Source organism: Mobula birostris, chromosome 25 (genome assembly GCF_030028105.1).
Source record: "Mobula birostris isolate sMobBir1 chromosome 25, sMobBir1.hap1, whole genome shotgun sequence".
Lineage (NCBI taxonomy): Eukaryota > Metazoa > Chordata > Chondrichthyes > Myliobatiformes > Myliobatidae > Mobula > Mobula birostris.
The window spans coordinates 29,322,821-29,339,684 of NC_092394.1; the positions used below are offsets into that span (position 1 = coordinate 29,322,821).

At 40.2% G+C, this 16,864-nt stretch overlaps 1 protein-coding gene across 6 annotated transcripts in view; it reads left to right on the forward strand.

The window, feature by feature from the left end:
- The window catches only part of LOC140187841 (protein-tyrosine sulfotransferase 1-like), a 121,419-nt gene that overhangs the window by 26,561 nt on the left and 77,994 nt on the right, over nucleotides 1-16,864 (forward strand). For 5 of the 6 annotated variants that reach the window (XR_011883162.1, XM_072243632.1, XM_072243633.1 and 2 more), the window contains exon 4: nucleotides 2,493-2,543. Coding sequence is in view for 5 of the 6 variants with exons in the window: in XM_072243632.1 (XP_072099733.1) it covers nucleotides 2,493-2,543 (51 nt within the window). In the remaining variant the exon portion in view is untranslated. Of the gene's footprint in view, nucleotides 1-2,492; nucleotides 2,549-16,864 lie in introns of all 6 variants that reach the window. The other variant, XM_072243636.1, reaches the window with a different exon arrangement.

The following is a 16,864-nucleotide window of genomic DNA, read 5'->3' on the forward strand; positions in this document are numbered from 1 at the left end:
AACGGTGTGTTATGTGATGGGGATAATTAATTACATACAAAGTAGTCTGGAAAAGCTCATAGTTCTGTGCTATACTATTTCTTTGACAATGACAATTATTGAAATCCAGTCCATTGTTCTGAGCAATTTTTTATTTAGCCCACCGAAAGGTTATCCTGAGCAAAGGTAATAATCCAGTTATCTGTCCAATTACTTAAAAGGACATGCAGCACATTTTGTGGAAGCATGTCCATCAGGATTAGAGTGTGGACCGGAAGACTTGGCTGTTAAATTGTGTGGCTGTTAACTGTGCACATATTTGATTTCCCCTGCCTTGGCTGAGAGCAGTTATCAAAGCCACAATCATTGGGCACATCCGGTCCATAAGAAGTAAGACAATGCCAATCTGTTCATTTATTACCCTGTTCATCCACTTCAATATGTCATCAAAGTGATGGATGATCTAATGTGTTACCTGTAATGTTACTGAAGTGATTTTAATCACTGCTAACCTACCAGAAAACAATGTTACCTGAACCAGTAGTTTGCATGAGAATTTTGTTCAATATATGCTTATCACCCCATTGCCAGTAGTAGTTGCTGGAACATTTGATGCTATCCAAGGTTAATGAAAACTATTAGCAAGACAACATATGGCATAATGCTTGCTACCAGGCAGGTGATGATCCAGAGGTTTTCTGATAGCAGTAGATTTGTACTTAAATTGAAAGAACGGCCCCAGAAACAAGCCATGCAACTAACTGTAGTTACCCAAAATGTCACACATCGCCATCCCTAGATATATTATTCCTCATTAATAAGGTGTATCCAATTAGTTGTCACTTTCATATCGCAATCACAGGTCAGATCAAAGCAGGAACAGGGAAGGTTTTAACTATACAATTCTCGAATGATGTTCTGGAAGTTTTTTTAAAAAAGGCATTGGAGAATTTGTAGCAATCTGGACCAAGAAGCATTAAATGAATGATCCAACTAAGCATGCCCTTGAGGACCTCTTTTACTTTGGAACCCATACTACTCCCAATATGGTTCACTCCATGACATCAAGAGAAAGCCAGTTTCTGGGTAGCGCAAAGGCTATGGACTGTGGTAGCATTCTAGCTTTAGCAATGAACTCTTGGCTTAAAATCAGCTATGCCTCTAGTCAAGTTGATGTGCAGCCAGTATAATCTGGAACTATGTCCTGATAATTGGTGGTAGGAGTGTGGGGTGGGGGGAGAAATCCAATCTAGCCCTTAGCATTCCACTGATGCACTTTCAACAAAGTAATAGATTATGGAAAGTCATTAACAGTGTTATCAAGGTTCTTTTAATTGCTAAAGACTTACAGCCTTCTTTTAAAAACTCATCAGGTATACTCACCTGCAAATTTTGGGAATATCTTGTTGCTCAACTTTTTTATCGAAATCCTGTAACATCTTACCTAAAGGTGCAACTAGCATGTCTTTACATGGACATCTGTGATTCAAGAAGACCAGCTCTTCCCAAGGCCAAAGATGTCCAATTTCCACCAATTAAAAACATACTTTTATTTAATATTTACCTTGTTGACAGTAGAAATTATTTCTAAATGCCTATAAAACCTGTGGAAATATTCCAATATTAAGACCAAATAGAAACAATAGAACGTGTGGTAAACATGAGTGAACTGTACTCTGAAGTTACAATTCCTGTGAAGCTGCCTGAGACTATTAAAGCAATGCATGTTAAGTTGAATAAAAGTACCCTACTGCTTTTAATGATAAAATAATCCCTTTTGTTTTTAAGAAAATAAAAAAATATTTAATTGTGTGCATAATATTTGCTCACTTACTACATATTTTCAGTAACTTAAGTTTGTGATCACCTGACTAAAAACATTTTATTAATGCATTATCCTTAGTTTTGTGCATTCATGGATTTGCAAGTGAGCAGCAGATTGACTTACCTTATATAAAGTACCAAGGAAAGTAGGCAAATCTGTAAGTAGAGGTGAAGGTCTGATGGATTGTGAAATAGTAATGATGGAACAGGGTTGAATAGTTGTCTCCTTCTCATTTATTCTCCATGTATTCATTTTAGATGGTTGTAACTAAATATGTTTTGATGTCTGTATTTGTATTTGATGACGTATTTAAATACTTAATAAATCATGGAGTGTAGCAATATGCTTGAGACTGATTTAATCAAAATCTGTTGCATTCAAATTTTAGTGTCATTTGATTTTAAGTTATATGTTGAAAATACAATATTTTCACAAAGGCTATTACAATTTCATATTGATATATTCTGTTTCATTTATTTCAGTAGTATTTAATTGTATAATGTTTAACTTGACTTTCACAGGCCTGCAGATCTGCATTCTTTTTTTTCCTCTTTTGTTACCTTCTCCCCCTGCAGAAAAACAAAGTCCACACTATTTGTTAGGTGGAGCTAAATGGCCATGTTTTGTTTAAGATGGCTTCGTTCACAGAAACCTGGTGTATCTAAAAGGAACTCATTTTTTTCCTTAGGTCATCAAAGGTGACTTTCAGCGACCTGAGTTTCTTAAAGATCAGCCACAGGTACAGTACTAGGTTTCATCATATCAACTTGGGGTTTATTATTTTATTAAAGTTACTGCATGTGAGCTTGTGCTTGTGTTTACAAGTTTAAATTTGCCTAAACTGGAGGCCATTGGATAGCATCTGGGAGTATAGTTAATTAAAAAGAAATGTTTAGTTTAGTTCCATATTTAACTTCTGTAAAATATCAAAATTCTTGTACCTTTGCTTGGATAGGGTATGTAAAGAGTAGTAAAATAAGGGTGTAGTTGAGAATTTGTGATTCCAATATGATCAAATGAATTACAGGAACAAATAAAAGTGTAGAACGAAGGAACTTAATTTGGGGATAAAACACTTCATAGTAGACTGATACAGACATTTGGAACTGGAGAATCATTGTATTTTTAAACAGGTTATTCAGCAAAACACATCAGTACCCTCTAATTCATTTGACTTTCCTTTCATCCCTACAAGTTCATTATCTTCAAAAGTTAAAATATTTTTGTTTCTTTTAGATCCACTATGTTTTGGTACAGTGCTTTTCAACTCCTGTTGTTAGCTGTATAAAGGATTCTTCTCAGATCACATTTGGATCTTTTTGGTGTGTACTGTAAACCTAGCCCTTGACTATTCTGCTTCTCTATTTTCCCTATTTAAACCTGTCAAGATGTTGAAACAAGATACAGTATCAACTATATTGAACAATCTCAATCTTCTCAATGTTACAGAGAGGGTAAAATGACAGAATGACAAACCAATGGAACATATGTAGAAAAATAAGAGGTAGTAAGTTTCCAAAGTAATTAATCTCTGGAGAAAATGAAGGAATGGGAAAAAGGGGAAAAGCTAGAACAAATTTTTAAAACTTAAGTAATTTTTCTCTAGCAGGAGTTTTAAAAAAAAATTTGTCAACAGTGAAGTGCAAGGGAAAACAAGGTGGGAGATAGACAAATGTAGTAAACAAAATTCTCAAAGTGTAAAAGAATTTTAAGAGTATAATGAATGTTGCTGGAAAGTACTTTTCCTTATTTTCAAAGAGGAGTTAAGTATCAAGCAAAAGTTGACACAGTTTATATCAAATGATTATAAACAGAAACAGAAAGGTAAATTTGAAGGACTTAAATAAGGTAGAGCAGATTTAGGAAAGAAATTCCAAAAAGGGTATGACTGGAATTCATCACAAGGGTGCTAATTTTAACTTTGAGATATTTTCAGATCAGAGGGAATGCAGGTCAACAGTTACAAGTAACACACAAAAAATGCAGCAGGCCAGGCAGCATCTATAGGAAGAGGTACAGTGGACCCTTCGTCAGGACTAACTGAAAGAAGAGATAGTAAGAGATTTGAAAGGGGGAGGGGGAGATCCGAAATGATAGGAGAAGACAGGAGGGGAGGGGTGGATCTAAGAGCTGGAGAAGGGAGAGGATCATGGGATGGGAAGCCTGGGGAGAAAGAAAAGGGGGGAGTGGAGCCCGGAGGGTGAAGAGCAGGCAAGGAGTTATAGTGGGAGGGACAGAGGGAGAAAAAAGAGGGGGGAAAAGGGGGGAAAAATAAAAAATATATAAAATAAGGGATGGGGTGTGAAGGGGAGGAGGGCATTAACAGAAGTTTGAGAAGTCATTGTTCATGCTGTCAGGTTGGAGGCTACCCAGACGGAATATAAGGTGGTGTTCCTCCAACCTGAGTGTGGCTTCATCTTGACAGTAAAGGAGGCCGTGGATAGACATATCAGAATGGGAGTGAGACGTGGAATTAAAATGCGTGGCCACTGGGAGATCTTGCTTTCTCTGGCGGACAGAGGTGTTCAGCGAAACGGTCTCCCAGCCTGCGTCGAGTCTCGCCAATATATAGAAGGCCGCACCGGGAGCACCAGAGGCAGTATATCACACCAGCTGACTCACAGCTGAAGTGTCGCCTTGCCTGGAAGGACTGTCTGTGGCCCTGAATGGTGGTGAGAGAGGAAGTGTAAGGGCATGTGTTGCACTTGCTCCGCTTACAGGGATAAGTGCCGGGAGGGAGATCGGTGGGAAGTGATGGGGGGGACAAATGGACAAGGGAGTCACGTAGGGAGCAATCCCTGCGGAAAGAGGAGGGGGAGGGAAAGATGTGCTTGGTGGTGGGATCCCATTGTACGGAGAATTATGTGCTGTACCCGGAGGCTGGTGGGGTGGTAGGTTAGGACCCTATTCCTAGTGGGGTGGCGGGAAGATGGGGTGAAAACAGATGTGTGTGAAATGGGAGAAGTGTGTTTGAGAGCAGAGTTGATGGTGGAGGAAGGGAAGTCTCTTTCTTTAAAAAAGGAAGTAATCTCCTTCGTCCTGGAATGAAAAGCCTCATCCTGAGAGCAGATGCGGCGGAGGCGGAGGAATTGCGAGAAGGGATTTCCTTGTGTCAACAGTTATAAGTGATGCATTTGTGTTGAATCATATATCATAGAAACATGCACTTCAGTCCACTGAGTCTGCACTGACCTTTATCGAGAAGTATTAAATATCAAGGCACTTAAAGTTAATGATGAGCTTGTACTTGTCTATTTAAAACTTTTTTTTTCAATACTTATTGCATTATTTGTTTGGAAGTAGATAATTCATACATTTCATGGAATGGTCTGTGGTTACCATTTTTAAAATATTTATCCTTTCCTGAAAATATGGTTTACTTTGCTGTTCTTTCAGCCTTCTGTCACAACTTTCAAATGTAAATACGCTTGAGTACAATTTTTTTTTAGAAACTCTGCTTCTACCTTTTGGATGAAAATGGCAATAATTAGGTTGTATTTAATCCTTATGCCTTTGGAGGAATTAAAGGCCAGATTGATAGTATGAACAACATGGCACACTGTAATGTAATGGTTAACATAACATTTTACAGCACCAGTGACATAACCCACCGCTGTCTTTAAGGAGTTTGTACATTCTCCCCATAACGATGTAAGCTTCTTCCAGGTGCTGCAGTTTCCTCATACATTCCAAAGACGTGTGGGTTAGTAGGTTGTGGACTGGAAGCATGCCACAAATACTTACAGGCTGCCCCCAGCACGTCCTCAGATTCTGTTAGTCATTGAAGCAAGCGATGCGTTTCACTGTATGTTTTGATGTACATGTGACAAATAAAGCAAATGTATTTTATAAATGATGAAGTATAGACAGGATTCTCAAAGGAATTGGTGTTTTGCAGCATTTTTTTTTCAAATGCCTGTCACTGAAACTCTTTTACATGATCTAATTAACTAATGAAGTATCACTTCACTAGTATACCCTGATGCATTTCATCAGGAACTATCTCCTGACATAAAATGGAATAGTTGCATTTCAGTGAATGTCCTGTCTCATCCTCTTTATTGTTCTATCCCTTCATTTACACTTTAAGCTTCCTGTGACAAAGGCAAAGTGTTCCTTGCCTTGCTCTATAATTTTTGTCATTTCCTTTCATTATTCTAGTCTTTCTTTTTACTCCATCGCATGTTCATTTATTTTTGTTTTTTGGATTTTATTTTTTGTAGCTTTTCTGTCATTGTACTTCTACAGTATCTCATTTCTCAGTTCAAGCACCTTGTGTGAATTGTCTAGTGTGTACTATAATTCTCTTGCTAGAAGGTTTCCTTTAGGTGAGGATGAGGATAATTAAAGATTGTCTCTCACTGTGTCCCTCATTGCCTGGCAACTATGATTTTCATCCAGTTTAATCAGTGATGGAACAACCAAGCCACCCTTGGTGATGCCCAGTAAACAAGTGTGGTTCAACACCTATGAAAGGTCAGTAAGAGATAATGAGGTGAAAGTTTCCTTGCAAAAGTCTCAACATATTAGCATTAGTAATATTGGAGGTAAGCAGATGAAATCCTGCATGCAAAGTTGAGGGATCTAGGACAAGTGAAAAAGAAGGATCTCAAGGATAGTAATTTCAGGCTTACTCCCTCTGCTAACATGTACAGAACTAGGAAGATCAAGTAAATGAATATTTTGTGCAGGTGGAGACACACGATGCTGAAATCTGAAGCAACATGTAAGAGCTAGAGGAACTCAGTGGATCAGAGAGCATCTATCGAGGAAATGGACAGTGGACTTTTCAGCTCAAGACCTTTCATCTGGACTGGAAGGAAAACTAGTATAAAAAATGTTGGAGATTGTCCAGGCAGGATACGAGATGTTGTTCATTCAGCCATGATCTTGATAGATGTATCACCTGAACCTGAGGGGGGCCAGTATCCTTGTGGGCAGGTTTGCTTGGAGCTGTTGGGGAGGGTTTAAACAAAGTTGGTAAGGGGATGGGAACCAGAGTGAAAAGGCTGAAGATAGGGCAGTTAGTACACAAGTCAATGCAGTGTTTAGTGAGACTGTGAGGACGGATACGCAGATGATAAGACAAAATTGCAGTCAGTGATGAGGTGAAGTACAGAATGGGGTAAAATCAAAAAGTATGATGAATATAGGACTGAAAATGTTATTTAAATGCACTCAGTGTATGGAATAAGGTAGATGATCTTGTAGCACAGTTAGTGATTGGCAGGTACAATGCTGTGAGCATCATTGAGATGTGGCTGTAAGAAGATCATAGTTGGGAGCTTAACATCCAAGGATATATCTTGTATCGAAAGGATGGCAGGTAGGCAAAAGGGTGGGTTGGCTCTATTGGTAAAATTGAAATCAAATACTCAAAAAGAAACCACATAGGATCAGAAGATATAGAATAGTGGGTAGAGTTATGATCGGAAGGGGACACTCGCAGGGATAATGGTAGAACAATGACTGGAGTTTCAAGGGGCAATTTGGAAGACACAGGACAGATGGGTCCCAAAGATGAAGAAATATTCTATAGGAGGGATGAGGCAACCACGGGGGTTGAGCGCTGTTCCCTTTTGGCTGAGCATGTGTGTGGCCTTGCAGTGACTGAAATGCTCCTGCACACATAGCTTTTGTTACTGTGCAGCCAGAATTGGACACAGAAAAAGTTCACTAAACATGAAAATTTTCTTTGTTTTACTGTATTTCATTATACTCTTCAATTAATAAAGAAAATCAGAAGTATGTGATACTTCAATCTTCCTTCTAAATATTCATAGTATGCATATTACAGAAAAAATTAAAGTGCTGCACAGTTTTCAGGCAGTGTAAAAAATTTTCTGTGCAGAACAATAGTTGGTCTGCACAGCTGTAAAAACATTAGAGGGAACATTGGTGACATGGGAAGTCAAAGACCAGATAAAAGTAAAAAGAAAGGGCATATAATATAACAAAAGTTAGTGGGGAAACTAGAGGACTGGGAATCATTTAAAAACAAATAAGGTAACTAAAAAGCCATAAAGAGAGAAAAGATAAAATATGAAGGTAGGGTAGCCAAAGATATCAAAGAGGATACCAAATAACTTTTGAGATATATAAATAGTAAAATAGAGGTGAGAGTGGATATCAAACTGCTGGAGAGTTATTCATTTGAGACAAAGAAATGGTGAATGAACTTATTACATATTTTGTGCTTGTCTTCACTCTGTAAGATACCAGAAATTTGAGTGTCAGGGAAGAAGTGAGTACTTGCTATTACTAAGGAGAAGGTGCTTGTGGAAGCTGAAAGGTCCTAAGGTAGGTAAAATACCTGGACCAGATGGACAAAACCTAGCATTCTGAAAGAGGTAGCTGAAGAGATTGTGAAGGCATTAGTAATGATCTTTCAAGAATTACTAGATTCTGGAATGGCTCTGGAGGACTGGAAAGTTGCTAATGTCACTCCACTCTTCAAGAAGAGAAGGAGACAGAAGAAAGAAATTATACCCCAATTAGCTTGACTTCAGTGGTTGGGAAGATGTTGGATTCCATTATTAAGGATGAGGTTTTGGGGTACTTGGAGGTGCATGAAAATTAAGCCAAAGTCAAGGGGAAATCTTATCTGACAAATCTGTTGGAATTCTCTGAGGAAAATGGGTGACAAGTGAGGTGGAAAATCTAGTCAGGTGGAAGAAGGCTAGGAAGCATGAGGTTTAGGAAGCAAGGATCAGATGGATCTATTGAGGAATATAGGGTAGCAAGAAAGGAGCTTAAGAAAGGGCTGAGAAGAGCAAGAAGGGGGCATGAGAAGGCCTTGGCGAGTAGGGTAAAGGAAAACCCCAAGGCATTCTTCATTTATGTGAAGAACAAAAGGATGACAGGAGTGAAGGTAGGACCGATTAGAGATAAAGGTGGGAAGATGTGCCTGGAGGCTGTGGAAGTGAGCGAGGTCCTCATTGAATACTTCTCTTCAGTATTCACCAATGAGAGGGAACTTGATGACAGTGAGGACAATATGAGTGAGGTTGATGTTCTGGAGCATGTTGATATTAAGGGAGAGGAGGTGTTGGAGTTATTAAAATACATTAGGACAGATAAGTCCCCAGGACCAGACGGAATATTCCCCAGGCTGTTCCACGAGGTGAGGGAAGAGATTGCTGAGCCTCTGGCTAGGACCTTTATGTCCTCATTGTCCATGGGAATGTTACCAGAGGATTAGAGGGAGGCGAATGTTATCCCGTTGTTCAAAAAAGGTAGTAAGGATAGTCCGGGTAACTACAGACCAGTGAGCCTTGCGTCTGTGATGGGAAAGCTGTTGGAAAAGATTCTTAGAGATAGGATTTATGGGCATTTAGAGGATCAGGGACAGTCAGCATGGCTTTGTGAAGAGCAGATCATGTCTGACAAGCCTGTTAGATTTCTTTGAGGAGGTGACTCGGCATATAGATGAGGGTAGTGCAGTGGATGTGATCTATGTGGATTTTAGCAAGGCATTTGACAAGGTTCCACACGGTAGGCTTATTCAGAAAGTCAGAAGGCATGGGATCCAGGGAAGTTTGGCCAGGTGGATTCAGAATTGGCTTGCCTGCAGAAGGCAGAGGGTTGTAGTGGAGGGAGTACATTCGGATTGGAGGGTTGTGACGAGTGGTGTCCTACAAGGATCGGTCCTGGGACCTCTACTTTTCACGATTTTTATTAATGACCTGGATGTGGGGGTAGAAGGTTGGGTTGGCAAGTTTGCAGACGACACAAAGGTTGGTGGTGTTTTCAGATAGTGTAGAGGATTGTTGAAGATTGTAGAGAGACATTTATAGGTTGTAGAAGTGGGCTGAGAAGTGGTAGATGGAGTTCAACCTGGAGAAGTGAGGTGGTACACTTTGGAAGGACAAACTCCAAGGCAGAGAACAAAGTAAATGGCAGGATACTTGGTAGTGTGGAGGAGCAGAGGGATCTGGGGGTACATGTCTTAAAGCTCTTAAAGATAGTGGAATCAAAGGTTATGGGGGTAAGGCAGGAAATGGATACTGATTATGGATGATCAGCCATGAACACAGTGAATGGCGGTGCTGGCTCGAAGGGCCGAATGGCCTACTCCTGCACCTATTGTCTATTGTTTTATGTCCACAATCCCTGACAGTTGCCTCACAGGAAGATAGGGTAGTTAAGAAAGCTTATGGGGTGTTAGCTTTCATAAGTCGAGGGACAGAGTTTAAGAGTCACGATGTAATGATGCAGCTCTATAAAACTCTGGTTAGGCCACACTTGCAGTCCTGTGTCCAGTTCTGGTTGCCTCACTATAGGAAGGATGTGGAAGCATTAGAAAGGGTACAGAGGAGATTTACTAGGATGCTGCCTGGTTTAGAGAGTATGGATTATAATCAGAGTTTAAGGGAGCTAGGGCTTTGCTCTTTGGAGAGAAGGAGGATGAGAGGAGACATGATAGAGGTATACAAGATATTAAGAGGAATAGATAGAGTGGATAGCCAGTGCCTCTTCCCCAGGGCACCACTGCTCAATACAAGAGGACATGGCTTTAAGGTAAGGGGTAGGAAGTTCAAGGGGGATATTAGAGGAAGGTTTTTTACTCAGAGAGTGGTTGGTGCGTGGAATACACTGCCTGAGTCAGTGGTGGAGGCAGATATACTAGTGAAATTTAAGAGACTACCAGACAGGTGTATGGAGGAATTTAAAGTGGGGATTATATGGGAGGCAGGGTTTCAGGGTTGGCACAACAATGTGGGCCGAAGGGCCTGTACTGTGCTGTACTATTCTATGTTCTAAATAACAGGCAGTATATACAGAGGAGAGTCAGTGGATGTTCTTTACTTGGATTTTTGAAAGGCCTTGGACAAGGTGCCGCATGTGACCTGCTTAACAAGATAAAAGTCCGTGGTATTACAGGAAAGATACTAGCATGGATAAAGGATTGGCAGGAGGCAGAGAGTCGGAATAAAGGCAGCCTTTTTTGGTTGGCTGCTAGTGACAAGTGTTCTGCAGTGGTCAGTATTGGGATCGCTTCTTTCACATTATATGGTATGTCAACAATTTTGGATGACTAAATTGATGGCTTTGTGGTCAAGTTTGCAGATGATGTAAAGATAGGTGAAGGGACAGGTAGTGCTGAGGAAGCAGGGATTCTGTAGAAGGACCTGGCCAAATAACTGACAGATGGAATATAGTATAGGGAAGTGTATGATCATGCACTTTGGTAGAAGAAATAAAGGTGTAGACTATTTTCTAAACAAGGAGAAAATTCAAAAGTCTGAGCTACAAGGGAACTTGGGAGTCCTTGTGCAGGTCGAGTCAGTGGTAAAGAAGGCAAATGCAATTTTAGCATTCATTTTTAGAGGATTAGAATATAAGAGCAAGGATGTGATGCTGATGCTTTATAAGGCATTGGTCAGTGTGGGCAGTTTTGTGCCCCTTATTTAAGAAAAATGTGCTGGCATTGGAGAGGGTTCATGAGAATGATTCCAGGAGTGAAATGGTTAATGCATGAGTGTTTAATGTCTCTGGGCCTGTACTTGCTGGAGTTTAGAAGAATGAAGGGGGATCTCATTGAAACCTATCAAATATTGAAAGACCTAGATAGAGTGGATATGGAGAAAATGCTTCCTATATTGGGTGAGTCTAGGACCAGAGGGCATAGCCTCAGATTAGAGTGGTATCCATGTAGAATAGAAATGAGAAGAGGGTGGTGAATCTGTGGAATTCATTGGTACAGATGTCTGTGGAGGGCAAGCCATTGAGGTTGATAGTTCTTGATTAGTCAGTGTGTCAAAGGTTATGGGGAGAAGGCATAAGAATGGGGTTGAGAGGGATAATAAATCTGTCATCATGGAATGGCAGAACAGACTCAACGGGCTGAATTGTCTAATTCTGCTCCTCTGTCTTATCATTTTGGCAATGTCAAGTGCAATTGGAATGACTGACCACTAGCCCGTTGCTTGACCCACTAAATTCCTTCAATACTTGATGTTGGAGATGAGAGAGTTTGGATTTCTGAGGTCTGAGAATGACCTGGGGCAAGAGGAACAGAGGCTCATCAAGACAAGGACCAATATCCTTGCAACAGGGGCTGTAAGTACTTTTCAGGAGGGTTAAACTTGGGGTTACACTATAGCCAGTGTGGTGAGTGCAGGCATTACTGAAGCCAGCCATCCACAACCCATTTATGCTAATCTTACATTAATCCCATATTTATTCTGCTCACATTTTCATCAGTTCTTGCCAATTCTATCACTTGCTTACATAGAAGGAACAGTTTACAATGGGCAAGTAACCTGCCAAGCTACGCACGTTTGGGATGTGGGAGGGAACCAGCATACCTGGAGTTACAGGGAGAATGTGTACATTTTACATAGACATCACCTGAGATCAGGATTGAACCTGGTCTCAAGTGCTATGAAGCTGCAGCTCTACTAGCTTGTGCCATTGAACTGAATTAAAATTTCTCGTAGCTACATTCTCTCTGCCCTTGAGTCAAGGTTTCCATTGCAATACTGTATTACTGATCTGCTAAGAAATCTCATCAGTTTTTTTTCCCTGGTTCATCAATTTTGTCTGTTAATACCACTGTAGATTTCTCCACTATTGCTGTTTCATAATTGTCATTTTTTTCTTGATGAAAATCTGGGTTTCCTCCTGTTTTTGTATAGTGTTTCTATAACCAAAGGTCTGCAGCTTTCATCCTAGATCCTCATTTCCAGCTTTTTTGAGTGCTTAACTGCTCACCACTGCAATCGCCATGTTTGTTGATTACTCTCCATGCAAAATTTGATTAAATAAAATATTTAGTTTTAACATGTGTTACAGTCAAACTTTTGTCTGAAGTGGGGGTTTTTTTTGGGGTGTTTAGCAAATTTGGCTGAGTAATAAATCACAAACATGAGAAAATCTGCAGATGCTGGAAATCCAAAGCAACTCTCAAAACACTGGAGGCACTCAGCAGGTCGGGTAGGAACTATGGAAAAAAAGCAAACAGTCTGAGACCCTTCTTTCTTCTTGCTGAAGGAGGGGCTCGGCCCAAAACATCCACTGTTTGCTCTTTTCCATGGATGCTGCCTGACCTACTGAGTTCCTCCAGCCTTTTGTGTGTGTGGCTTTGATTAAGGGGCACAGAATAGATGTACAGTTGAGACAGCCGAGGGAGGAACATGACTTGTTTTGTTGTTGCTTTTATTGCTGCTCGTCTTGTTCAGTTTTGTTGTGTTCTGTGTTGTTATACCAAGCATTGTGGACGTGCTATGGTGGCAAATTTGGAGATATGATGCTGCCTCCTGCAAATTCGTGGGTGCGTTGACTCTTCATGCAAAAACGCATTTCACTATGTTTTGATCAGCATGTGATAAATCTGGATCTGTGTCAGTCCATTGGGAGGAGCTAATGGGCATGATAAAGTACGTGACGGTATCTAAGAGGAATGCAAGTCTAAATTGCATTCATTGTAATGAAAGGAAGGCAGGAACGGCAATCCAATATCCCAGGGCATAAAATCTTCAGGCCTGACCGGAACAGATAGGGGGTTTGTTAAAGAAAAGGTAGCATTGTAAGGTTAATTTAATTGCTCATTACTGTGATAATGAGAGATGATATCCTAGAAGACTCTTCAAATGAAACCATATACAGTTGAAGTCAGAAGTTTACATATACCTTAGCTAAATACATTTAAGCTCAGTTTTTCACAATTCCTGACATTAATCCTAGAAAGCATTCCCTGTTTTAGGTCAGTTAGGATCACTACTTTGTTTTAAGAATGTGAAATGTCAGAATAATAGTAGAGAGAATGATTTATTTCAGCTTTTCTTTCTTTCTTCATTTTCCCAGTGGGTCAGAAGTTTACATATACTTTGTTAGTATTTCGTAGCATTGCCTTTAAATTGTTTAACTTTGGTCAAGCATTTTGGGTAGCCTTCCACAAGCTTCTCACAGTAAGTTGCTGGAATTTTGTTCCATTCCTCCAGACTGAGTCAGGTTTGTAGGCCTCCTTGCTCGCACACACTTTTTCAGTTCTGCCCATCAAATTATCTATCGGGTTGAGGTCAGAAAATGATGTCAAGTCTGGTTCATCCTTGGGAGCAATTTCCAAACACCTGAAGGTACCACGTTCATCTGTACAAATAATAGTACACAAGTATAAACACCATGGGACCATGCAACCGTCATACCGCCCAGGAAGGAAACGCATTCTGTCTCCTGGAGATGAACGTACTTTGGTGCAAAAAGTGCAAGTCAATCCCAGAACAACAACAAAAGACCTTGTGAAGATGCTGGAGGAAACAGGTAGACAAGTATCTATATCCACAGTAAAACGGGTCCTATATCGACATAACCTGAAAGGCTGGTCAGCAAGGAAGAAGCCACTACTCCAAAACAGTCAGAAAAAAGCCAGACTACAGTTTGCAAGTGCATATGGGGACAAGGATCTTACTTTTTGGAGAAATGTCCTCTGGTCTGATGAAACAAAAATTGAACTGTTTGGCCATAATGACAATCGTTAAGTTTGGACAAAAAAGGGCAAGGCTTGCAAGCCGAAGAACACCATTCCAACCGTGAAGCATGGGGGCAGCAGCATCATGTTTTGGGGGTGCTTTGCTGCAGGAGGGACTGGTGCGCTTCACAAAATAGATGGCATCATGAGGAAGGAAAATTATGTGGATATGTTGAAGCAACAGCTCAAGACATCAACCAGGAAGTTAAAGCTCGGTCAAAAATGGGTCTTCCAAATGGACAATGACCCCAATCATACCTCCAAAGTTGTGGCAAAATTGCTTAAGGACAACAAAGTCAAGGTATTGGAGTGGCCACCACAAAGCCCTGACCTCAATCCAATAGAAAATTTGTGGGCAGAACTGAAAAAGCGTCTGCGAGCAAGGAGGCCTACGAACCTGTGGAATCTGGAGGAATGGAACAAAATTCCAGCAGCTTACTGTGAGAAGCTCGTGGAAGGCTACCCAAAACGTTTGACTGAAGTTAAACAATTTAAAGGCAATGCTACCAAATACTAACAAAGTGTATGTAAACTTCTGACCCACTGGGAAAGTAATGATAGAAAGAAAAGCTGAAACAAATCATTCTCTCTACTATTATTCTGACATTTCACATTCTTAAAATAAAGTAGTGATCCTAACTGACCTAAGACAGGGAATGTTTTCTAAGATTAAATGTCAAGAATTGTGAAAAACTGAGTTTAAATGTATTTGGCTAAGGTGTATGTAAACTTCTGACTTCAACTGTAAGTAAAACTTGGGAACAAGGAGGTGGTCTCCTAACTGTCAGCCTGAAGTAGGGAAGGACTGATTTCGACAAATCACAAAGAAATATGATGTAGTTGGGTTATCATAGTAGCGGATGTCATTGAACCTAATCTTAGAGAATGTAGCTGGTCACATTGTTAGAGTATCAGTGGGAGAGCATTTTGCAAATGGTGATTATAAGTTTCAAGGTAGTTATGGGAAGGGATAAAGATAGTCATGAAATTAAGGTCCTAATTTGAGGAAAAAATGCCATTTTCACTATCATAAGATAGAACCTGGTAAACATGAAGCAGATATTTGTAGGTCAGTATATAACTGACCAGTGGGACGCATTTAAATGTGAAAATATTCAGATATATGTTTTTATAAAGTTGAAAGGAAAAGGGAACACTGGGTAAGAAGAGGTATCAATGACGTGATAAAGATGAAAAGTAAGCATGTGACTAAAACAACTGAAAATGGAAAAAACCTTTCAGAGTATTGAAAATAGAAGATAAATGTAAAGAAATTAAAAGGTTAAAGAGGGTCATGAATGGTCACTGGCAGGCAGGGTTATGGAAATTCAGCAAACACTCTGTTGTGTTAAGGGCAATAAGGTAACCATGGAAAGAACAGAGCCATATGGAATAAATATAGCAGCATTTGTACAGAGCTGGAGGACAAGTGGGATCTTAAATGTATTCTTCTCACTTGCATCCATAAGGAGGCCATTACTGCTGAAGAATTCAGCAAAGGGGATGGTGAAATCTGAGAATGTGTTAACATTAAAAAGGAGGTATTATGTGTCTTTAGAGGGTTTAAAGATTGATCATTCTTAAAGGGCCATTGAGATCTATAGTACCTGCAAAATTCTTAAGATACATATAGCTAAGACTTTTGCACTGTACTTCATGTACTTATGTATTGCACTATATTGCTGCAGCGAAAAAAAAGATAGTGACATGTGAGTGATAATAAGCCTGATTCTGATATGGGTCTCTCTTTTGATTTGAGAGTGGGAAAGGGGCAGGGAGAGGAGAATCCTGGTTGGGAAAAGGGAACGGCAGAAGGGACCCCACAGAGAGACATTCCGTGATCAATAAAGCAGTTGTTTGGAATCAAATAACCTTGCCTGGTGTCTCAGGGCTGGGTGTGTCTGCATCTGTGCCACCCCACACCCTGGCACTCTTTGTCTGCCACTTGTCGCACACCTCTCCCACGGCATTCCATCCTCACCATTCCCAATATCCTTTGCTTCCGCCAGATTTACTAACTTGCTCTCTGCTCCATGTTTACATATATGTAACTGCAAAAGTATAAGGCACCCTAGCTATTAAACAGTACTTTATCCCAGGCTGTGATGGGGAGAAGGGAGGAGCTTGTAGAGGACTTGATAGATTTTTTTAAAATCTTCACTGGCTGTAGATGAGGTGCTAGGAAATTGGAGAACAGCAAATATCGTACCTACTGTACATTTCAGGAGGGAAACAAGGATGAGCTTGATAACAGGCCTCTGGATTAAATATCAGTGATAGGGAATTATTGATCAGTGCTGGGACCTTTTCTGTTTGTCATGTACATCAATGGTTTGCATAGGAATTTAGGAGATATGATCGTTATCTTTGCAGATGACCCATAAATTGATGGCATTATTGAGCGGTAGCAGGATAGTCTTAAGTTTCAGGAAGATATTAGTCAATAAAATGGGCAAAGCAATGGCAGATAGAATGTAGTCCTGAGTATAGTTGATGCACTTGGGATAACATGGGTAAGAGCATATGCCGTGAATGGTTGAGCCCCGGATAGTATTGAGGAACAGAGCATTGTGCATTTCTGGTCATCA